The 25,032-nt window shown below is 42.9% G+C and overlaps 1 protein-coding gene across 8 annotated transcripts in view; it reads right to left on the bottom strand.

The window, feature by feature from the left end:
* Nucleotides 1-3,111: 3,111 nt before the first annotated feature.
* The window catches only part of MBD5 (methyl-CpG binding domain protein 5), a 126,804-nt gene continuing 104,883 nt past the window's right edge, over nucleotides 3,112-25,032 (bottom strand). For 5 of the 8 annotated variants that reach the window (XM_082763685.1, XM_082763687.1, XM_082763688.1 and 2 more), the window contains 6 exons: nucleotides 20,546-21,574; nucleotides 18,697-18,908; nucleotides 15,716-16,924; nucleotides 10,449-10,561; nucleotides 6,690-6,765; nucleotides 3,112-4,572 (listed from right to left, as the gene is read on the bottom strand). In XM_082763685.1, coding sequence (XP_082619811.1) covers nucleotides 4,501-4,572; nucleotides 6,690-6,765; nucleotides 10,449-10,561; nucleotides 15,716-16,924; nucleotides 18,697-18,908; nucleotides 20,546-21,574 — 2,711 coding nt within the window. In that variant the 3' untranslated portion in view covers nucleotides 3,112-4,500. The remainder of the gene's footprint in view (nucleotides 4,573-6,689; nucleotides 6,766-10,448; nucleotides 10,562-15,715; nucleotides 16,925-18,696; nucleotides 18,909-20,545; nucleotides 21,575-25,032) is intronic. The other 3 variants (XM_082763690.1, XM_082763691.1, XM_082763692.1) reach the window with 3 other exon arrangements.

The following is a 25,032-nucleotide window of genomic DNA, read 5'->3' as shown; positions in this document are numbered from 1 at the left end:
CATCAAACCCTGGCAGGGAGCGAAGTGAGCTAGGGAGGCCCAACTTGCTCCCAAGTGCAAAGCAAATGCGATGCGTTGTGACTCCACTTCAGGGTAGTTTCCTCCACTCTGCCCACCTGCACGCAGCGCTGCACGAGGCTGGCGGGACCTTTTGGGGACGTGTGCTCGTGCAGCACGTTGCAGCAGCGCACTACGGGTTGCCAACAAACGGCTCCTGCTGACTCTGCACGAGCAGGACCACACGAAGTACACAAGTGAGGGCTCCCCCCTCTGTGGCTGTTCACCTCCCGTCCCCGGCCGTGCAGTGCGTGCTTGGAGGAACCGCAGCAGCCACAGAAGGCTCTTCTGGAAGCCTGGACGTGTTTTTCTGGAGCTCATCTGCCCTAGGTTCGAATCGAGCTTGCAGCGGATTTTGAGCTAAATTATCTGTGTGCGTGGCTTGGGTTGTGTAAATTCGCACCAAGCTGAAAGCAGCGGGGGGTTAACAGTGACACTTCCAGGCACCTCTGGCACGTGGACGCGGCGTTGCTCAGTTGGTGCTGGTACAAAGCAGAGCCAGGGAGCTGGAGGCTGGGCTACGGGGCGCTGGCGTTGGAGGTGGATCAGAGCCTGCTGGTTTTGTGAGCAAAGCTTCCCCAGCCGTCAGCTTCCTCGACTTACCTGCCAGAGGCTGCCCGGGATGCCACGGCATTCGTGGAGGACACAAACTAAGGACAGGTAACCGGATTTTAGCCTTAACTGTGAATTCTCTTGGCTTTCGCACATCTCAATCAACTTTGACCTTGTTGTTTGCTATTTAATTTGATAGCGGTGCCCGTGGCCCCGTTTAAGACCGGGCACCCCGTTGTGCTAGGCAGCTTACAAATACACAGGAGACATAGTCCCTGCCCCGAAGAGAACATCACAGGAACTTTTTTTTCTGGTGATTTAATCATAATATTGACAACTTTATCAAAAATTACAAAACTGATAATAAAAAAATTTCTAATTCTTAGTAAGACTAGAATGGGTTTTTTTAAAAAATAGAAAAGCACTTTTAATGCTACTGCTCTTCTGGAATTCTCACATTACAACCCTACATAGCAAAATACAAACTGTAGCTAAGAAAGGTAGCAGTCCTAAGGTAATTCAGTCCACCACGAGCCCTCTAACAACTCTATACCAGCAAATTCAGGGACTCCAAAAGGATATCACATTACTTAGAAACCTGATTTAGGAAACACCTTGAAGTTCTTTCTAACCCCTAAAACCTTAGACTGTGAGTATGATAGACCTGGGACATCAGAGGTGGGTTGTTTTTTTTTTTTTTTTTCCTTTTTTTTCTTTTTTCTTTCCTCCGTGGATAATGTTTTTGCAGCTGATACCAGCAAAACGTTCTCTTTAAGAAGTGAAAATATGAAGAAAATCCATCGGAATAAATGAAAATATTTTTATGGTGTTCACAAAATGCACCATAATAGAAAGAGGAATATTTTCTTTAATTTGAATGTCATCCGAATGACTCAACCACATTGTCACCCACTTAGCAAAAGAAAGCATAATAAATAAATAAATAAATAGACAAGAATATGCAACACTTTACATCCTCAAAGAACCACGTAGTGCCCTAAGCTACCGAGATCCTGATCGACTTTGTGGGCTCGCTGTGCTCAGCCAGTTCAGCTCGGGGTGATTGCGCCATGTTAATGACAAAGAAAAGCGTTGTTCCACTTTCCACAATGGAGTATTTTTTTTTCCACCTTTTAAATATAGGAATTCTCTCTTAAATTAGAAAGTAGGCAAAAAGTATTTTTTTTTTTTTTTAAATTTTCATTTTAAGTCTTCTATTAGAAAAAATATAGATTTATTAAACAAAAAATAATAAGGTAGAAAGAAGGGTTGGGCCTCCATCAAAAAAGTATATTATGCTTTAATGCAAAGAGAAAGAAATGGCTCTAAGGGCAAAATTCAAGTATGAGTGACCAGTTTTTTAATCGTAAAGTAGGTGCAACATTTTTTAAAATGTTACAACACTGCATGACCTGTAATGCTCACAATATTTACATTAACTGCTTACATGAAACCATAAAAACTCTAAAAGAGAAAAAAAAAAAATTGTATGGACTGAAACAAACTACTCCTAGCACCCACATCAATGCCATTATTAACCAATGAAACCAAGTGCACAAAAATACTTTACATAGCCTACTGATGTAAAGTATACATCGGTGAGAAAGTACAAACCTAATTCGGTAAAATGCCAAAAGAAGGGTTGGTCGGTACAAACTCCGCTCCGGGACAGAAAGCAAAGGGGGCAATAACCTGACCTAGCCAGGCGCACACGCACGCACCCTCGCACGCACCCCCGTGTCTCTGGTTAAACGCACAGGTGTGGACAAACAGCGGAGAAGCAGGCGGGCGTGGAGCAGGGACAACATCGACGCTTCCAACAGAACAAACACGGCAACTCGTGACAGAAAGGTGCCAGCTACGCTACACAAAAGAATCACTCCACATGAGTCTGCGTGTAGGACCGTGGCGTTGCACACACGACAAATGAACCTACCCCGCGGAAGGAAGAGAGGAAGGAAGGAAGGAAGGAAGGGCTGCTGCCTCCAGGCCCCTGTAGCCAGTGTAGCTATTGCGATCCCTCGGGCTGGGGAAGGACTGGGAGCTGCTCTGCGGGACGTGAGGAAGCGCGGAGCCCGGAGGGAGCGCTTCGTGCCCCGGCATGCCAGAGCCCAGGCTGGGGCAGCCTGCGGGCCCGCGGTCCTCGGGGGCAGCCGGCCTCGGTCCTGGCACTCTGCGGAGACGTGGGGGGCTCGGGCAGAGGGGCGGCCGTGCTCCCGGCACTGCCAGCGGCTTCACGGGGCGCCGAGCGCTGCCAGTCCGTGGCTTGGGAGTGAGATTCGGGAGCTCAGGGAGAAAGGCGACCTGAGGTAGGTGGCGGGCCCGGGCGAGGAGGAGGGGGGTTAAGGACTCCACCCGGGGACCGGGAATGGTGAATTATTTCGGGAAGCCTCGAGGACAGAGGATGCCTTGGCTTCCATCACCATCGCCGCCATCCACGTTGAAAAACAAAAAGAAAAAAAAAAAACCAAAAACTAAAATGGAAATAATGTTGTGCTACACTTCCGTTCGTTAATTTTATAATGGCTCATAGCTTTAGACTTTTAAATCTGTAGTGTATTAATTTTTTCTACATATGTTTCACATTTCTCACTTAATATAACATAAATAATTTGGTTAATAGATTTAACCTGCACATTTCAGCCACATTAATATATATAAGAATCTGTTAATGGTATAAATAATTCTTTTTAAATAAAATAAATCTGATATGTTACATAATACTGATAAAAATTACTGTTGCTAATAGTTTTGTAAGCCACCCTTGATTTTTTGTTTCAATACTGTGAGATGGATCTGGAATCACTTTTCTGAACGCTGCGGAGCGTGCCCTGTCGTTCTACTGCAAAACCAAACCGCACTCGGCACTGATCACATCATTAAGCAGGGCCTCTGCCCCATCAAAATTAAACGCGATGGTTAATGACGTTAGATAATTTAGGCTAATAAATCTAGGGGTTTTGAGGGGTCAGAGTTACTGGGGACAGAAACTGTTTTAGTTTATCAGGTGGCTATGAAACTTTAACTACAGAAATGGCTGACTAAAGTAGTTCATCTACTTTTTTTTTTTTTCTTTTTAATAAAATCTACAGCACTCTACTTTAAAAGTTAAGTAAATAAAAACGCAACCGATGGTTGCAGCCTTTGAGTTATTAATTAGAGCTGTGATCCCACGTCCCGTTAGGAATCTGCAAGGTTGCACTCTCCTACAGAGACCTGAATGGAGTACAGTACTTCCAGGCAAGGTTCATTCCAAACAGACAGTATAAATGAACACTCAGTGGCGTGAAGTGTATGTCATAATTAAGGTATTACATAATCATGCCTTCTCTCTGCTGTTAAATACAAAAACAGCATCTTTTACATTATCATATAAAAGCATTTAGGCTGTATTTTTATTTATCACTTTACACTGGTAGTCTCTTGTATGTGTACTCAATAGAAACCAAAGAATTTTGTACACTATTTTTTTTTGTACAATAAAAGATAAAGTGTGCATTAGGTACGCTTGTACATGACAATATTGTACAATATTTACATTTCAGATATCACCATGAAATTCTGTATTATCTATATACACAATGAAAATTTCTCAGAAACATTTGGACTATTTCTTATAATCACAATTTTAGTATTATAGAAAAAAAAAATCAGTAATCATCTGACATTGTTACTGTAACCTTTCAAGAGCTTTGATTGGTTTATCCAGCAACTGCTATCCCTCCTACTCATCAAAAATATTGTACCACTACTCCACGTAGCACCCTGCGGTGGTGTCTATCTGTCTTCATATAAATATTGATATAACCACGTCTATACCAATACCTACATATAGACTTATGTGCACGTTCGTTTTGATAAGTACTGGACCAGTAACAAAGACATTCAATGTTATCTAGAGATCTTCCTCCTCTTGGGTTTTGGAGGCTTCACTTGTCTGTCTCCCTGTGGGATTTGGTGGACCTAAAAACAAGTATATTCACAAGTTAGCAAAGGACATCGGTCAAAGCACCCGGCCACAAATCAACAAGTTATGGGATTGCTTGGGATGCTGCTAGGCTGCCCCACAAAACCGTTCTCAGGATTTCCCATTTACACAGCCCGAAGGAAAGGGGAGCTGGAGAGCTGTCCAACACTGCAGAACGGCACCGACTGCCTAACGAGGAGCTCAGCCCCAAGCAGCAATTATGCCCAATTCCACGAAACAAATCTGTATGAAGCATTTTGACATTAGTGATAAAGTAGCAAGTATACGGTGAGGAAACACTGCTAAGGTGGAAAAAGATCAGAGGAGCTGAATTCAGGTCTGTGGCAGCCTCATTAGGGACAAGCTGCGATTAGCCAGCTCTGCTTCCAGCTCGGTGTTAAAGCAACGTTTTGAATTTGAGTTTGGTGCTAGGTGGCTCCGAGCACAGGAGTTTCCCAGCGCGAGCGGCAGGCGAGGTGTGCCGGGCACGGAGTGCCACCACCATCTGTCGGCAGCTCAGCGCCGCTCCCGGCCCCAGCAGCGCAGCCACAAAGCCGGCAGCACCGTGCTGCATCGCTGCCCGGGCTCCTTCTTGAATTCCTGCAGCCCGCTAACGTTTCCTACTTATTTATTGGCTCTTTCCAGCAGAAATGATGATTTAAGCTCGTTAGCGCGCTTGCACATGCTTTTCATTTAAAGATGTAGCTGATGACTGAACAGCAGCAGCTGAAAAAACAGCGAGTCGCTAAAAAGGGAAGTGCTGATTCCCTGCGACTGCTTCTAAGAATCGTAATTTTCAAGGAAACAAACCCTGATTATGAATTTTGGGCCCAGATAATTACAATATAAATCAAGGTGACGTACTGACACACGGGCTGGTGGAGCAGCTTGCCCACGTTACAAAACTACCAGATGAGCAAGTCCTGTTAGAGCAGTCTCCCCTGAGCCCCTGATTCTACTTTAACTCTATTTGAGTTAAAATAGAATCGCAGCGAGGTTTGAGCACTGCTGTGTTTGTGCAGGAGGGAACGGGGCTGGCACCAGCAGCAGGGGCCAGCCCAGAGGTCTAAGGGGTGCTGCAAGCGGCACAGAAGATGTGTGCCCTACACATCCCGCGGGCACTTGCAACAGCCAGGTCCTGCTGTCCTTTGCCTTCCCATCAAGAGGAAGACGTTTCAAATCAAAACTCCATCTTATTTAATCCATTCACAACTTTAAGCAAAAGATTTGGGTTTGTTATTACTTATGGAAACTGAGTAACTTATTTAGGGTGTCTTGGTGGCTCTGAAACCAGCCTTCAGCCTGCAGATCTGTTCAGATTTCCTTTTCTGTGCTCCAGCAGCTCCCCTAAGTCATGCTCATCCCTCTAAACATGCGTGTGTACCCGCATCTTTAGGACTGGGCATCGCATATCAGGAGAAAAAGATTTACGTAGTCAAGTGCTTCATAATTAATAATTGGCAGAATTACTAGTGATAAGATACGGGAGGTTGTATGCACAGTGACACACTTGTTTGCATGTTATAAAGGAATTACAGACGTAAATGTGAAGATAAGAACATTATATAAAGAGATGTTACTTTAGAAAGATCCTGGGCTGACACAGCAGTGCTCTTTTAAAAATATTTACACTGTTACACTCGCTAGCAGGAACACCCTCCTTAACTTACCTGTCAGGACAGTATCTATCATGTCACCTGAGGAAAACTTTATTCAAAGGGTTTGATACCCAAACAAATGATGCTTTTAAAGGTGGTTTCAACAAATGAGCCTGGTTTTGTGTCCCCTGCCAGAGAAAACCCCTGGAATGTGAGCCGGACGGGGACTGATCAAGGTAATATCAGGCTGCATGTGTAAAGTATGCCCAGGTCTTTTAAAAATATATATAATTGGCAATGCAGCTAAAATGATGCATCTTTTCCCCATTTTTCAGAATAACTAGACATTTGCAAACAGTTTGTCAGGCAAGAAAAATACCGAAAATTCCCCATTACTTAAGAAAACACAAACGAAAGTTAGGGAAAGGAACCCAAATCGACAATCCCAGCCTCCGACTGACACATGCACAAACAGAGAGCAGATGAAATTATTGCTGATGTGAAAAGAAACTTACATTCCCAGACATTTTGTCTAGTTCACTCATGGCCTCGTGTATAGCAGCTTCTAAATGGTTATTTAGCTTTCCACTTCTAGGAAGAAGAAATTAATGTAGTCAGTAACTTAGCAGCAGAAAAACACTTACAATTAATAACAAATGCATTCATTCATCAGACACATTTGAGCATCCGGAGAGCCTCCCAGGTTGTTACAGCACCAGGCCTGTCCTTCAAGGAAGGAGACGCTTCCTAAATAAATCTTCCCGTTTAGCAAAGGGAGAAGGATCGCTGTGTCAGCTGGGATGGAGCACAGCAGGACTTGTCCTGCTACGCAGAGCTGTGCTCGTTTACCAAAGGCTTTGAGCGAGTTTGTTCAAACAGGGGTAAAGGAATTTTAGAATGATGTATCCTGGTTAGGTTTAAACCAACCGGAGAAATTATAAAATAATCCGAAATACAGATTCTGATACAAAGCTGGCCACGTCCACATGGGTTTCTGAATCAACTGAGCTCGGCTGCTCACAAAACCAAGTTTACGTGATGCAACCCGGACCAGTGACGATGCCCTGAGATATAAATGCCAAGCAGGATATTGCTTAGTGGCATCATCACCTCTAGAAAGGCACCGTGATGGCTCCACCTGTACTGCAGCTGTATTAAGGACTGATAACGACGCTGATTTGGATGTCATTGAGAAGCAGCTCTCAGATCACAAGTTACTGAAGTTATTTCATCACCACGATGCTCTGGCAGCAGCCTCACGCGTCTTTATTGGATTTGTTCCCTGCTCCTTCCCAATCTCCTATTTTGGTCGGCTGACTAAAAATTAAGCAACGTTTGGAAACCCAACCTGAACTGCTTTTTAACATCGTTTGCCTAAAATTCAATCTTAAATTAATTCCAAATAGCACTGAGAAGCTTCGTTTGCTGTCAGTGGCACCAGAGGCAGGCCAGATGTGCCCGCACCAGGAGCGTGCGGGATGTCTGATGGCACCCGGAGGACACTGCCCATTTTTAAACTGTTCATTTAAAAATCCTGTACTGACTTTGTAAGTTGGACTTTCTGCTGTAACAGAACCGCATTTGGGATGATGTTCAGGATGAAATTAATGGAATATTTGGTAGCATCTCAGCAGCAACCACTTCTAACAAACTGGCAGGCTCGGATACGGCACGGTGGTTTCCCTGCTGCTGTGTTGGAAGAACAGAGGTTTGGCTTTTCGCTGGAGATGGAAATTTTTACTCCGTGAGCACAATAGAAAGCACAGCAAAAGCAGCGATGATTGATGTGACTTAATTTATGGTGATTGTCACTGTCATAATGAAACAGCCCTAGCAATTAAGATAATCAAAGGCAGTATTACACAGCACGCAGATTTCTCCCCCCTGTTTTTCTTCCTTCGTGCCTTGCCTTTGGGTAGGATGACCCCTTGAGGTCACTTCCACCCTTACTAGGTGCTTAGGAAATTTTTGCTATTAGTTAAGAGCCATTTGGAAGTATTACAAACAGAGCTGAAGGTATGAATTGTAGTCTTAAGACACCGATGCTTTTTTTCCACTAGCTGCATTCCACATGAAGACGAGGACCTGCCCCTGAGTGAGTCAAAGTTTCAGCAGTGCCCATCGCCCAAACACCAGCTACTGCAGCCGAGCCACTGCGACAACGAAGCAGAGACCCTGGCACTGGGTAAACTCATGTCAGGTGTGATGTGTGATGCAAACCGACCTGCAAATGCCACAACTTCTGCCAAACTCCATTTAAAAGATTCTAGGAGTGGTTTCTTTCTCCTGTTAAAGAGCAGCACATCGCTTCTCCGAAACCCTCTCATGGCCAAAAGCTTTGGAGGCAGATTTGAACTCCTTCCCGCAGGAGCAGAGGACAACCTTTGTGCCAGCAGCCTTCCTTTAATCCTTCCTGCTGGAGCCCACTGCAATTTCTCCCATCTGTATCCTCCAAACGAAGCACGACCGTGAGCTGAGCCAAATTTTTGGAAGTCCCTGAGCTCCGTCCTGCAGCGGGCAGGTCCCAGAGCTGTTGTGCAGCCACTGCTCGTGCTGTGAGGCCGTGCAAGCACACCCGTGCCCTGCAGAGCCAGCAGGAGGGACGTCGTGACCCATTTTGAGGGTCTGGATGCTAACCTTGCTCTGCTCAAGACACCGAACCTCTGCAGTGTTGGCCAATGCTCCTAAAACTAATTTCTCCTGGACCTCTTCACCTGCATCGTTGTATCACAGAAGTGCCCAACGCGATGTCAGTGCTGCTGTGTCAGTGGCACTATTATCCGTGTGGCAACAGAAACTAAGAGGAGCTGTATTCCATGTATAACTATTATATCTAATGCTTAATCCTCCAAAGTTTTGGACCCTTGTGCAACAGGATGCCACAAGGCCACGTATCACGGAGAAGACCATCAGGAGATAAGAGCTGCTTCAGATAAACTGGGAACAGACCACAGGTAAAAGGGAAGGGGCTACCCTCAGGTCCGCAACAAACGAGCAAACCACTTGAACTACGAGACACAGACAGGGAGAAATGCGGGCAAAAACCTGTAAGGGCTGTAAAGGAACCCTAGGGCCAGGGGCACCCAGGGGCCCCAGACTGGAGCTGTTTCGCTACGCACAAGCCCCGGTGCAGAACCAGCATTGCCACAAGAAAAGGCACGGGGCTCCGTGCAGGTCTAAACCCCCGGGCTGCCAAACATACAACTGCAAGTCAGAAATTGGGAGGTTTTCTTTGACTGTTTTGCTCCTTCCAGCCTCAGCAGCCCTTCGGATCAGCTGTCGCCTCCTCGCGGCACGCACCGTGTCGGGGAGCAGAGCCAGCAGCCGGCTGCCCCGAGCCCTGCTCACCCTTCAGCTCCAGCACTTGGGGATGGTGAAAAAAAAAATAACCGTGGCATTGTCTCAGTGGCATGAAAACTATTTCTGGTAAGCGCTGCGTGACGTGTAAATAGAGGAAAAGCCGACACCTTAAATGGAGCTGGAGACAAATAATTATTTAATTCCCTTCAGCCCGTGTTTCCTGCGCTGAGGACGAGTGGTGTGAGCGGGCAGGACGCTCACCCAGCTCAGTGCCTTCTCAGTGCAGGAGCAAGCACACACCAGTGCCCCAGAGCAATCCCGAGCACAGCACCACCTCTGCTCTGCTGCCCTTTTACAGCCATCAGGTTTGATTTCTCCTCACGCCAACCTCGTTTTGTCTCTGCTTTCTGTTTCACGTCCTACTGCTCAGTGTCTCACAGGCTTTCCATCCCTGCACCTTGGTAAATGAAGGCTAAAAGGCTCGGTAACACCAGGCAGCACAGAGGGTGTGAGGGAAGCCCGGCACCGAGCCGCTGTCTGGATACCCACAGCCAGACTTCACGAGGGCTGCAAAGCTTCTTGGCAATGGGAAACAAAATTTGTCAGAATAAACCTGTGCTCTGCCTGCAGCTGCAGCTGACAGAGGGAGAGGGGAGAGATAAGAAGGGCAGATTGTGTTAAAAAGCGCATTTGGCCAGAAGAGTTTTGATGTAATAACTTTTTTTTTTTGCCGTAAATTAGAATCCCACACATGAAAGCTCAAACAAGCAGGCTGACATTTTACAAAGGCTACTGTAAATATCAGAAGATGCAATAAAAATGCAGATATCAAAGATCTCGGGTGATTACCATAACCAACACAAGGAGTTCAGAAAATTAACTTTTCTGTTTGGCAGATCCGCCAGGGTCCCCAAACCGGGAGGCTCTGGAAGCAACAGAACAACATTATTCATCGTGAAGGAGCGCTCACTTACTTTCTGTTCCTTTTCCTGGCGCGGTTGTAAGCTTCTAGACCTTCTGTTAGTGTCTTCAACTTCTCTGGCTCCACCTGAGTGAAGGTATGAACACCAAACCACATTACCCAGACCTGCAATTATCAAACACCGCTTTTACTGTACTAGACATGCATTATTAAGGAGCCGAATTTTCAGCGCATCCGCAAGACACCGACCTTCCCAGCAAAGAAATGAAGGTATAGCTCCACACACCCCCTCATACACATATCCACACGCTGTAATTTCTCTACATATCCACACCATTAACAGCAATACAAAACCAGAAGGAAACCAGTATTTTAGAACCCGTTTTTTTTTGTATTATTGAGGTAAATGCTGTTGTCTCGCATCCCGTACTCCCATTTCACCAATATATGGGATGTCTCTGAGACTACCTGGCACAGCGAGGTGCCTGACACACATCCTGCAGCTTTTACAGGTGCCATCGACACCAACACGTTTAACATCACCTCGCCTTCTGCCCGCAGTACGTACGGCCCCAGCTCGGCAGCGCTGCTGATGGCACGGCCAAACCCCGTCCTGGCTCCGAGGAGCCCAAAGACCTTACAAAGATTGGGGTGGGAGAGGGCAGGAGGAAGACACCCGACTTATGCAGTAGGAAATTACAACTTTCTGCTACTGCTTGCTTTAACCAGCTAATTTATCCATCCTCAGAAAGAGCTTTTATTTTTTTTTTAATTCATTTATTTATTGCTAAGCACAAGTTTTAGTGATCTGCTGAGTCAGGACCGAATGTGAGCACGTGCTGAACAGGGCTGCCGAGCTGGTCCTTGGAGCACTTTCACTGGAAATTTCGGTTCTCTTGAGATCACCCAGAATTGCAATCTTTTAAGCGAGCTGTCCGTAGACCACAGCACCTGATCACGGGCACCACCAGTTAGTGCCAGAGCAAACACCACAAACACAGAGGCAATGATTATATCATCTGTAGGATCCTGTCCTCTGCCTTCACAATACAATATCCCACTTAACTCCACATATTATTTTGATTTGGTTCACAGTCGTTTCTGCTTGTAAAACCACAAAAATACGTTAAAAATACATCACTTTCAAGAAAATGACCTGATAAATTCCATTTTTGTCAGTAGCGTTATGTTTTGCTTGCCTTATTTGCATAAGCTAACAAGAACCTTATACAGCATTTGTTTCATTAAAAAGTACAGCTTGTATTTTGACACAAAGAAAATTAAATCCGTAAATACAAATTTATTAAGCGTGCCTACACACAATCCTAAAAATAAATTCAAATGCAACTTCCAACTAAAGCCAACCTTTCGATGAATAAATAATTTATATTCACAACAAAACTGATTTTTGGACGTGATGATCTGAAGTTAATGAGCAGCAGGCAGGTTGTCAAAATCCCTCGACACAATGCCAAATGTAACAAACACACGGTTAGACCAAATTTCACATCTTGAACTCCTGCATCTGAGAACGAAGTTGGGAACTACTGCAGCTTCAGGAACTTAAGAGACGAGTCATTAGGGCTGAAATCTGCACGCAGGGAGGCAAGGTTTCTGCTTTCATGGAAAATATGCAATTCTGCTACAGGCTGCAGCACCTCTCCCTTCAAACTACGCGCACTGGTAATGCCAGGCTGCAAACACTTCACACAATTCCTTTCCCAATCAGATTTTGTAATAATACAAATGTATACAGGTGAAATGCAATCGACTGAGAGGCTGCAGAGCTGTGAAGGATGCACAGAGGAGGCACAGGAGCTGCATGAGGCGAAGGGCCCGGCCGCAGCAGTGGATGCAGCTTCCCTGTGCGATACGCTAACACTCAAGCCCACAGCTTACAGTGCCTCTGAAAACTGCTACAGAAAAAGCTTACATTTTTCAAACTGCACAGAATTTAATGGTAGAAACGTAAACATCCCAATTCTTTAAAGCTGAACCTTTACTTTGTGGCGATGCTGCCGGGAGCACTCCAATGGTACTGCACCCGCACAAAGGAGGAACAAACTTTTGCAGAGTGTTGCACGTGTCTGCCCTCAGGTGCAAAGGAAAGTTACAGGGTAAACTACTTTTGCAAACAGTACCACATTTGGGTAACAAGTGACTTACGTTATAAAAAGGATCAATATCTTCATTACAGGAATTGTGTGACGGCAGAGCAGCCAAGAAACCCAAACCTGCTAGCACTTGTTTGTAGTAGTGCCAAGTTCAAGTAACATGGAATTGGGAGCAAGTATAACAATAGGTTGGGATTAATCGTATCACATCCCCTCATTTACAAAACCCCCTTACAACAGTGATACACACAGACTGGATTTTCAGGACTCTGATAAACCACACCTATTCTTATCTCTAGGACGAGAGGAGCTCAGTTTCCTCAAGCAATTATTTATACAGGCTTGGTAAGAGTGCAGTGTTTTATGCCACTCTATAAAAAAAAAACATCCAGAAGCCAAATTATCATGAAACAGCAAAAACTGGTTTTCCTATTGTAATTTTTTTAGCATCAAGTACTAATTAGGTGTAAAATCTGAAAGAAATCAACTTGTGCTACCACAGACAGGAGGCTGACTGCTAGCACGGCTGCCTGGCAGGAACTGCCGGATAATTATTGCAACTACAAAACAAGGTGCCCAAATTCTGCTTTTATGCCGTTTTACATAAATCTATTGCAGCAAAAAGCAAAATTTCCCCCCAGAGAAATCAGCAGCACCTTCCCAGTGAGACAGGAGCCGGCTCAGAAGCACAGACAGGTGGAGCTGCTGCTCCTGCTGCCCCGGGGGCTGGCCACCGAAGGCAGCTCTCACCAACGTGCCGTGCCAGCTGCTCGACACATAGAAGTATTATTGCATTTAACACCCAAATTCTTAATGGAAATAAACACCAAATTAATGTGCGATACAGCGAACAGAGAGCATACAAGGTACAGTGAGATTCCAGAGCACAGCTGAAGCGATGTTACACGTAGGAAGTTAACATCTGATTATACAAATACGTCACAAGATGTTCTAAGAAAGCTCTTCAGAAAATCAAGTTTCCAAAACTGCTGCTCATGAATTACAACCTTTGGGGATTTTCTGGAGTGCAGGCTTTCTGGAGACCTTTTGGTTTTCAAGGATTTTTGGTTTTCCTTTCTATTGCAGACCAGGCTGTCCAAACACCTGAAGGACGTGGCTGTGCAACATGCTACAGGAACATTTGACCAGGTGCACAGCCTGCCACTGTGCACGCCAGTTCCTGCCTGCTTTAGGCTAGAAACACCACTGTGATACAGCCCGTGCACGGTTTCAAACTGCTTCTCACCTCATTCCTATTTCCCAGCATCACATAATTCAGCCTGAAATCCTGACCTCTGAAAGGTCACTCGCTCTGTACTGCTTGGTGGTGAGCATCAGCCACACACACATATAAATATATAAATAAATATATAAATATGTAAATTCATGTATAGAACAACCATGAAATGGGACAGCCTTCTGAAGCACAGGGATCTGTTACACGGGACTTCCTGACGAAGAACTTGAAAGTCTCTCCTGCTGCCTCGGCAGTACTGCATCCGGAGCAGTTCCTTGGGCGAGAAGGGATCCGTAGGTTGCTTTCCTGTTGTTTGTGCTTCAGTATACAATAAAATCTATGCCATTAAACGTGATGTTACACATTGTGTTTAGATATTGTACAAAAGAGAATTAAAGAAAGGGGGTTTGCACAGAAACAACCGCACGTTCTGGTAAACACAAACTGGGAGTAAAGTTTAAAACAATTGCTGTGGAATGCAAATGAAAAAAATCACCTCTTTAAAAAGTTAAAAAAAAAACTCTTAAAATGTATCAGAACAATCTTATAAATATGGGTTTGCAATTAAATTTGTGAAGTTAACACAAATACACGCTTGGAAGACGTATGCAGTACAAGCACCATGTTCATAAGTCATACGGGACCTTGACATTATTCACCTCCTGATTTTTCCAGTTTAATCCTTTACTGTTTGTTACTCATTTGCCTACAGTTTTAAAAGTGATATGTACCTTGGGAATCTAATCTTTCTAAGGAACGAGCTCTTCAGCATGCAAGTGCTGTTATTAAAGCACGGTGACTTCTCCAAAGTAAATACTTCTGTTCAGAGTACTCGAACGGGAGCTCCCTGAAACCACTGAGGCTACGGAGATCAAGGAAGAAGCCTTGAGAGAGAGACTGAAGTTCTCTTGAACTGGGGTTGAAACCATTCCAGCCAAACAACGCCCCAGATATTTATACCACCAATTCATCAAAGACCTGACTGTTTGAGCAAACGATGTTTGCACATCAGCCTCAGATAACTCCACGACCAAGTGCAGGAAGAGCAGCGCTGGGTACAACGCGGAGATAACAGCTCTGGATCGAGGCATCCCTGAGCTGTGCACTGCTGGGACCCAGAGCACCCCTCAACATTTCTGGGCATTGGCTCTTGGGCACTTCATGGGTAAAGGAACCCTTTGGTCCAACCTGCTATGGATACTCTTACATTTTTATGACTGTTGTCATCTGCTAGTCGGGAGTATAGGAAAAAGATGTAATTTTTAAGCGGTTTGACTTCTTCATGCCAGAGGTAAAATGACGTTTTGCTAGGTCTTGGCTTTTTACTTACATATTTTTAAAATTGGCATTTTTTTTAAATAGTGCTTTGGAAACCTTTACATGTAGAAGATGTGAAATAGTTTATGAAAACTACAAAAATATAATGTTACACACTTAGTGGAGACTAGAATTTAAAATAGTTATCATACATTCTCTGACAAACATACCGTTAGCATTAAAAACCCTGCACTTTAGGACAAACGAGCAAATTGGAGTGCTTTCTTCACTATTGTAAGATTTCTAGATCTCTTTTCATGGCAAAATACATGTACCCAAGCATTGTATGTGACAGTCAGCAAGATTTTACTTATTACACACTCCTCAATCTGATTAGATCAGTTTTCCTTTTTGCAGTTTTCACCACTTTTAGAAGTCTCCACATGCCTTACACATCGTACCAGTTTCTTTGGACACAACACCTTTAAGTTCACCTAAATACACACTGTGAGTTTAACAATTCTGGGGATGAATTCCATTCTGCAAGCTGTAGCATGGAGGGAAAAAAAGCAATTTGTACTATTAAAATACCAGACAAGTTAAAAAAATAAAGGACCGAGATAAAGCATTGATACGTTATGGTTTGTATAAGCATATGTACACGTGTATATAAGAAGAGAGATAGATATGTGCATATATATATAAATATACCTTCCCCTCCTCAGCGTTTTGTTGACATGAATTGTGAACTTCTTCTTCTCTTACTAGTTTTCCAGGCCATGAAGTCAGTCCTTTGATTTGGCCCCAGACCAAGTCGCCAACATTAAACGTCCTCGGCCTGTAATGTATCAGCTCGTTTGAAGAAGGGGAATCTGGATTCCTTAGGTCATCTTCACTACTGATGCTTTTAGCATCTGAAGGGCTAGGCACACACCCATTAATGCTTTTGGCATTAAAATCTCCATTGTAATGGATATAGTCTTTAACTAATGAACTTTCCAAGCTATTTGAGGAACTTGGAGATTGCTCTTCCAGAATCAGGTCTTGTTTAGAAGTGTTCAGCAACTCCCCAAATCCTCTGTTCTGCTGAGGCCTATTTCCATTTATGTGTGCACATCGTTCCACAGTGTTCTCCAGTCTTTCCTTAAAACTCATCATAGTTCTTTTGTAATTGTTATACCTGAAATTCTCCTCCAACATTTTATCACTTTGACAGTTTCGCTGTGATAGCAGTATCTGATGCTGCTCGCCTTGTAATAATGGCAGTGTGGAGATGTTATTGGGCCTTTCGTGACAAGGACTGCTATGGATATGTGCAGAGTGGTCTAGAAACTCATCACATTTCCATCTGTTTATCTCACTGACAGGACTTTGCTCCCCTTCCCACTGTTTTTTGGGTGTGTTACAACTCGTTGATTTGTAATATTCATACCCCTCCCCTTCACTTGAATTTTTACCATGCTCTGAGTTCTTCAGTATTCGCGTTCCTCTAGTGTTCCTTATCCTACCTTCGTGATCAGAAACAGCAATGTTTCTTCCATGGATTACTGCACTGACAGCACTAGAAAGATTTAATGGGTCACCAATTGAGGCTGTGAAGGCACTCATGGCACTCAAAGCTGGAATGGGACTCATTTGTGTTGTACTGCTTACGGCAGTGGTGATTACTACTTGCATTCCCTTGCTTGCAGCATCTACAACTGCTTTGTAGATGGCGTCCACTGATGTATCACCCTGAGCAGCGACGTTGAGGTTATCCTTTGCCTGTTGTCCAAGAGATGGTTCAGTTCTTTGCTGCAAATCACAAGATGTTTCTTGGAAAGGAGGAAGCATAGTGTTGGAGCTCTCGGGAACTGGTGCCATTCCCATCTGAGTGATCATCCTTTTGTTTAGGACAGCAGCATCTTCCTGCATTCTCACCTGAAAAAAAAGGGAGAGGAAAAGATGGAAATTGCTATTCTGCTTAAAACTCCACTTTAATAGAAAACTTTGCTTCAGTAGAAAATCAGGATAGTGTCCAGGGGTTATGATGTTACAGTATATAAACGATTTTACTTTGGTTATACATCAGTTATGGAGCTTAAAGCTGGATAAACTTGATAGAAAAAAATAAGTTAAAAATTGATAGGAAAGTAAAGCCATCAGCTGTTACGACTTTACCTCATGGTTCAGAAGGAATGCCTTGCATGCAATGACACAACCTAGCAGGTTCTGCTCAGACTACATTTTTATCTCCTCTTTCACAGGTTCTTTTTTTTTCCGAGGTTCCCTCTTCTGAAGGACAGCACCCACCTTTTTTCTCTGAAACTCTAACCAACTCCATCAAGTATTCCAATATTTCTCGTCAACTATTCTTTTTTATTCCTTCTCAGACCCCCAGTTTTTCTTCTTTCCTCCCAACCAACTGTTCCTCTAGGCTCCTTACAGGTTCCTCTTTCAGTCTGGAAAGTAGGCCATCGCTGTCCTTTCACAATTGGCCAGCATTTCTATTTTCTCCCTTTCGTTTATGTGCTTCTCTCATGGGATCCCATTTTACTTCAGTCCCTTGTAAACCATGTCTGCATCCCTTTGCACTGCAGCTGTAATGTCAGGAGCTGCCACAGTAAACTGTAACCTTAAGATTAAAGTAACTGTGCTTTTTGTATTTCCTGTCACATACGTAGGCAGTGAAGATGACATCAATAATAGTGCTTTAATAAAAAAACAGTAACAAACAAGGGCAAAATATTTCCCAAAGCTCCTTTAAATACTCACCATTACTATTTATATAACCGAGAAACTGAACCAAAAAATACTGAGATAAAGCTACCAGAATTCATACGAAAACAAAGGGAGGTAACAGGCAGCTGGAGGACTGTGATTTTGCAGTAGCAGTGAAATGCCTACACTGAGAAAATGACACGTCTTCTTTTTCCTTCTTAAAGGGTAAAAGCACTCGCTGGCACTATGCACGCTTCCGTCTTCACATCTTGAGTTCTGCAGCAACCACAGTAATGCTGAATAATAATACACATACTGTAACTCTGCTTTATTACCTGTTTTGGTTGCTATGCTTCCTGTCAGTTTGCTAGTTTAATAGTTCAGGTTGCATTACGAAGAACTATTAGGTGAATAGCATGAAGGTACCATTTTTTGCACAGTTTGCCACTGCATATTCATTCTAATCCCTGCTTTCTTCAATTTATACAAATCTGCATCAGTTACCTCTCCCATTCAATTCCACTGGGAATATAAGAAGGATCTGTGCCATAGCCACCTATAATCATTTTTTAAGTTTCTAATTACTATAAAAAGGTATCAACATTTCCTTCTAACCACTGAATCTTTGAGTGGTCTAAAAGGGAATTTATGATATTTTTATCAGAATGGAAAACAGTTTTGCCAAAAATGTGCAGTACTTATCAGAATGCACATAGCCTGATTTTTTCCAATACACAGAGCACAGCTGTTTCTGAAGATACTATACCCAATTTCTAAGGAAGAAGGTATCAAGTTTCAGTAACAAATGTTACTGATTTGCAAAATCCAAAAACTCCTGAAAGAGGCAAGCAGCTGTATATATCATATTGTCTTAATCACTCAGAAAAAAAAAACAAAAAAAAACCAAAAAAAGCGCCAAACTATGGAGGATATAACTTTACCTACTTAGAGTTGCACATTTGTTTGAATATTGATTTAATTTTGCTTTCTACCTGGAAATTTTGGAACAGACATGCCATGGGGTTTGGGTTGTTAGCCGGGCCAGGAATTGGGGGCTGGCCTTGAAAGCCCTGCATGTTCTGATACCCCTGGAGAAGGTGCTGTTGCTGCTGATTTGAAGGAAACATCTGATTGTTGTTTAATAGCGACTGGAGATGACTCAGTTGATGGTTATTCAAAGTAGTGTTTATAGATGACATGTCACCTGTAATTCAAACACAGGGAAACAGAAGTCAGTACAGTTTTCAACAGTCAGGAGGAATTTTCCTTGACTCAAATTTCAACTGACTGCTAAGCAAATGCCTCTGTAAAACAACACTTTTCCCCTTCAATCTTCTACGGAATGGTCCTCAAGGCATGTGGCTCCTAATCTTTGTTCCTTTCTTTCTTCAGCACTGCTTCTTTTGCATGTCACATCTACCTGGACTCTTTCTAAAGGTTTCTGACATGACCGTCTCTGCCTTTGGAACGGTACACGGCCAAGTATGGCAGAGTGAGCTGCTATCATATCCCTGCCTTGGAATCTTACTCTTAGTATCCAAAGAGTGACTGCTTCAAACAGTACTGGGGTGGTGAGGGAGGAGAGGGAGAAAGAGAGAGAAAAAGAGAAAATAATTTAAAAAACCAACAAAACTTGTTTTTCTTTAACTACGACAAAATAATGTGATCTAACTGCACGTGAGCAAAGGCTTTTTGGATCATGAACGTGTTAGTCCACACTCCACACATTTTTTTAGTATTGTAGAGATGCAATTGTATGAACATTTTCTATAATGTGAAAATCTCACCAAACATGAAAACTTTAGTTCTAGTAAAAGAAGCATGCTGTTGAACCTGACTTTGTGATATAAAAAAGCTTAAAAATGTATCAATTTCCAAGTTTTTTTTTTAATATAAAGTTCATGTTTTTCTTAAAATTTGCATTTGCAGAGTCATTGGTTATCTATTTTACATTAAAAATGTCAAGTAGGATTGAGTTCATGGTAGCCATTTAGTAGGGAGGTATGAGGTATTAAGCAAAATACCTATCAGCTCTACCACCATTATTTCCTCCTCCTTCTGTAGGAGGAAACATTGGCTTATGTGGTCCAAAAATCAGAGGAGTGCTGGTTATATTACACATTCTGGGTAAAGTTCATCAAAAGACACAGGAGAAAAACTTGTATTTAACAGCTTTTTATCATTCATTATGGGATGCAGGTGCTTGTTAGTGAGATATACCCAAGACACAGTTAAAAAAAAAAAAAAAAAGAAAAACAGAGCAATGAGAAAATACAAATACACAACAAAGGGCTCAAAGGGCAACCTTCCTCTTTGAACTTGTGCAAGGACTTGCTTTGAGTGCTTTATGTATTACTTTACAGGGAGTCTGCTTTCTGATGGTTTTGGCACTTTTGATTCATTTGGAAAAATGCACTTGGCCACTTTTCATCTACTGCACAGCTACTCGTACTAACCCTGTGATGCCACATGCACTTGAAATGAAACAGTGCATCCCAGAGATGCATCGAGGCTTTTATTACTTGAAAAATGAAACGAGTCCAATCGCTTAGAGAATTTTAAGGCGTGTACAGTAGGTCTAGGTGGCATCAGAATTAAGAATGGAATATAAAGTAATTTCCAAAACCAGTGTGAAGTGTTATTGAATTAAACTAGAATGTGTAGTTAAAATGTCTTGCAGTAACAATGTTTTCTCAATAAACAAGCTGTAACATACAAAAGCCTTATTAAAAAAAGTATGATAAAGTGTCACCTTTAGAAACTAGAATCAGAAATTCCCCCTCCCCAACCCTCTTCCTTTTTTTTTTTTTCCTTTTATATCTGTGAAGAAATTGAACTTACCAAGCAGACCTGTCCCCAGTAGAGGGTTAAGTAGCTGTGGCACCACAGAGTTATTGTTGAGTTTAGCTGGACCAGATGTATTCCCAGCATTATTAGATATGTTCAGCAATGTTTCTGCCATTGACACCACTGCTGTCCCACCACCCAGGGTTGAGACAGACAGTGCTGCCACTGCTGATGATGTAGTGGTTGTGGTAGTGGTTGCCTGGGAGGAGGTGGCTATGGAAACCTCTGGATGATTAGCGGTGTTGCCCGATGCAGAGTTCAGGACACCTCCCACCAGCTGGGGATTCAAGGCCATTAATGCTGAGGCCCCAGAGACAGCTGGGAGGAGCAGGGGGTTGGAAGTAGTGTCAGTGCCTGAAAAGCTTGGTATAGGGTTCCCCAGGGGGTTGCTTAAAAGGGTCTCAACCCTGTTGCTTTCTGACTGATTGCTTGGCAAATGGTCAGGTGGGGCTGTCATCTGGGTTACTGAGGGCAAAGGGTTATTTTGCTGTTGCAGCAAATCTGAGATGGTCAGATTGAAAGATGGTAGGGGAAGCATGGCAGCTGCTTGGGCTTGGTTCTGGAGGAGGGTTGCTAGAAGCTGAAAATGAACAGGTTGCAATACCTGCCCGTCCACGTCACTGGAGAGAAAAGCTAAAGCAGCATTTACATTCGGGTTGAGAAAACCTAAAGGGTTGAGGTTGACCTCAGACTTGCCTTCTCCTGCTGAAGGCTGCAGTATATTTAATAGATTCTGGTTTAGGAGATGTTGCTGATTCACTGGCAAAGAGATAGGTAGAGAACTGAGGAGGTTTTGATTCAAAGAATGTGGAAGATTGTTGTTTGAAGAGCTGTTCTGCGGGAAATGAAGCGAGTGTTCGTGGCCAGCGAAAGGGAAATCGCTCCCGATGGGCAGCTGGCTCTGAAGTGGGTTTCCAGCTGCAGTAGTGACTATAACACCGTCCTGAAGAACAGATGTTGTCTTTGTGATGGCAGGTTGGCTGGTGCCAGCTATGGCTATTGATGATGACGGTCCTGAACCCCCTGCAATGCGAAAGAACAAAAATATTAATAGCATGCAGCCTGCTGGGAGACGGTCAGCCGAGATACAAAGCAGCTAGGTCAGTCCAAACCAGCAGCGTTTGATACCCACGCACACGAAAGAAAATGCTTTCAGCATCCAAACTTGATTTTTTTTTTCTTTTTCTTTTTAAATCTGAAGGAATCTGCCATCCACTACTTCAGATACTCCAGGTTGTGCCACATCTCATCAGAAATTCTCGGACTATACACTTGTATTTCCCTTCAATTTTTTTTCAGTGAGGTTTCATTCATTACATATTTTGATAAGTGTAAAACTAAAAGCAACTGCAACTTCATTTACTTTGTCACGGACCAATAGTAAATTAACTACTAGGCTGAAAGATCAACGCAAGGTATGCAAGATGCTCTGTGAAAAGTGAGAGTAAACTCTAAATGCAGATGTGAAAGTGATGCTCTTCTTTTTCCAGCTGTATTCCATTAATGGGGTTTTGGATAATTATTACCTAAAGCATTATTTTGGACTCCTAAGGAAAAAAAGGCAATGATTATAATTAACAATTTACAAAGAAAAAAATGTAAATAATTGGGTTGGTCTAGCCGTATCCATCACTTGGCATGAAAAGAAAGATGAACTGGTAGGTTTGTGATGAGGGAAGAGGGAAAGAACAATAAAGTTTGTTTGGGTATCTCTGTACCCCTTCACCACAGCTGAAGTATAAAGTACATTACTCATTGTCTTTTACTTAAGGGGGAGTGGTCACGCATAGGAAACATACAGGAGGAGGAGTCTTGGAGAATTAAAGGCAGTGAAATTACCTTGAAGTACACCTTTCTACTTGATTCACTGGAGAACAAACAGTAAGAACATGTACTGAAATTATATAATGCACATATAATAAATATAAAGGTATTAAACTGTGGTTTTGCTGCAACAAAATTATTTTCTATTCTTAATTGCCCTGCAAACATAGCTGACAAAGTAGAGACCAAAGGTGCTGATTATCAGAAAGCACCAATTATAATTTTTCTAAGCAAATACCATTTGAAAGGGGATCTGTAAGTACGCATTTAACCGGCAGGAGCAGAATCCAATCTTTACATCACTTTTAACTTAAAACACCTTTTTCAAGGACCGCAACATATCGACAGCTCAAAAAGGTACAAAATGAGCACAGTTCATGAATCACTGCACTGAGCTCAGGAGGAGAAAGCCCATACGCTCTCTTGCAGGTGCAATTATCATATTTCTAGACAGAAGGAAAACAATAAATTAATGACAGGTGAAGTAAGAACAAATTGTAATCATAAAGCACAGGTTATCGTATTCTGTTGAGAGGAGAAATACGTTAGAGCAACACAACCAGTTTTGTGACAAGCACATTTCTCCAGGCAGCAGTTTGGAACAAAAAATGCATAAGCATTTGGGGGAAGAAACAAACCATGCACTGAAAATATATATCCCACTGGGGTCCCACTTACGGCTCTGGGTTTAAAATTTCAGATTAGGCAGGAATGGCACACGCTCTGTCTTGACACACCGGGAATCAGCAAATGCCTCATAAATACCTGAGAAAACAGCACCCATACCCTCCCCTTCTAGCTTGGAAACACAGACTCCCAAATCACGGACACCCTCCCAAGAAAAGTCAGTGAAGAGCTGCTAATAAGGGAAGTTGATCAGATGTTATTCGAAACTGTGATGAAGACACTAACAGCAAACCTCTTGGTACAGAAGGAGAAAAGCTACTGCTATGGCTCATGACTGTGTTTTCTGCCCATGTGTCTGTCCTGCTGCCTACCTACTCCTGGATACAAGCAGCCCCTGGCAATGTCTCCAGCAGGGAACGTAACAGCAAAAGGAAGATTCTTCCAGGCACATCTTTCTTTTTTGTTTACCCAAGGGTTTTGCTTTACGTTGCTACTATAGTAAAGAAGCTCACAGCAAAGACTTCATCCAGCTGAGAAGCGTAACTCAAAATTCATTTCAGTGTGCAGTACTATTTATTTTTAACACACAACCATCAACTCTGGCTACTCAAATTCAACGAGGCAAATTCCAGAGAAACTACACTAAAACACACCGCCTATTTTCCATTTTTTACCAACCTCCAAAATATTTTGAAATACAATTTTAGATACGTTGCATAAAAATCTTTACGATCCTTGTGGCTAAAAGCAAATTCTTTGTGTTTCACTGGAGAAAAGAAAAAGCTCTCAGTTAAAATAGCTCCAAACTCTCCGTGCAGCTCGTGATGGCTCGGCACGCTGCACAGACCAGCGCCATGCAGCAGCCAGCACACACGGGTCTTAGGAGAGGGCAAGGCACCAGGGGAAACCCTTCTGGCTTACAAAAAGCTTTTTGTTTTTTTTTTATATCAGTATTCAGAATGGAAGGGAACCATTCTGTATATGGTGCCCCCATGAATATAAACCCCAATTTTTGTATTTTCAATTGGACCCAATCTCTGTGTCTGATTTATGATCCTATTTGCCATTCTACTCAAGTAAGCGATCACACCAAAGACTATCAGCTATGAAGCAAACCTCAAACCTGTATGACTGCTGCTCTAGGATTTTGCCAAACACCGATCTGCTTCTTATCCCCCATCAGACTTCTGGAGATCCAACCTGAGAGCTCTGGAGTGCATTCAACACTTGCTTGTTCTGCTATTAATCAGGCGATTAATTGCTACTGGGAAAAAATATCTTGATGGATTCTGATCAGAAGAGAGAAAATGTGCACATATTTCAGCCTAGACGTGCAAAGTTCAGAAGTTGAAGAGGTGACGAGCAGCCAGAGCTCAGCAGCAGGAGAAAAGCCTGAGACAAACGCAGGCTTGCAACTCTTGCAGGCACAGAGCTCTGCCAAAAGTTCTTTTGCCTGCTGTTGAGGAAAGGGAACTGTCTTTGTCATGCACCGAGAAGAAGAAATATCCAGAGTGCCAAAAAATAAACAAATATTAATCCATTCATCCCTTAGAAAGTGAAATAAATGTTTTGGGAATAAATAGATGGAAATTGAATAGGATACACTTTTAAAAATTATTCCTTCGTGGGCTACAGGGTTTTATTTATGTGCATTTTTGTTTTGTTTTCTTTTGAAATAATGTTTATTTCCCTTTGTGGATTTTATCTATTCCTTTTTTCGAAGTATTGCCTGACAGGTAGTCTTAAGCAGATGCGATATGTTATGAAATCAATTAGCATTCAGGAAGATTCACTGCCTGCCCACTTACAGACATTACAACAGAAGATATTTATCATTCCTATATCAGCATTATTTTACCAGGAAAAGAGAGGAACCTCTATGCACACATGATGCTTGTGGGATGGTACGACACAGTCAGAGGTCTGCCTAGTTTTGAATCCTGCTTTTTAAACAAGTCTAAGATTTAACATCAATAAAAGTTGGACAGCAAGCCTCAATGGCTGTGCTCAGAAAGAGAAGTTGGGGCATG

Source organism: Aythya marila (genome assembly GCF_965140915.1).
Source record: "Aythya marila genome assembly, chromosome: 6".
Taxonomy (NCBI): domain Eukaryota; kingdom Metazoa; phylum Chordata; class Aves; order Anseriformes; family Anatidae; genus Aythya; species Aythya marila.
The sequence above is the reverse complement of the archived record's forward strand: the minus strand, read 5'-3'. Positions and strand labels throughout refer to the sequence as shown.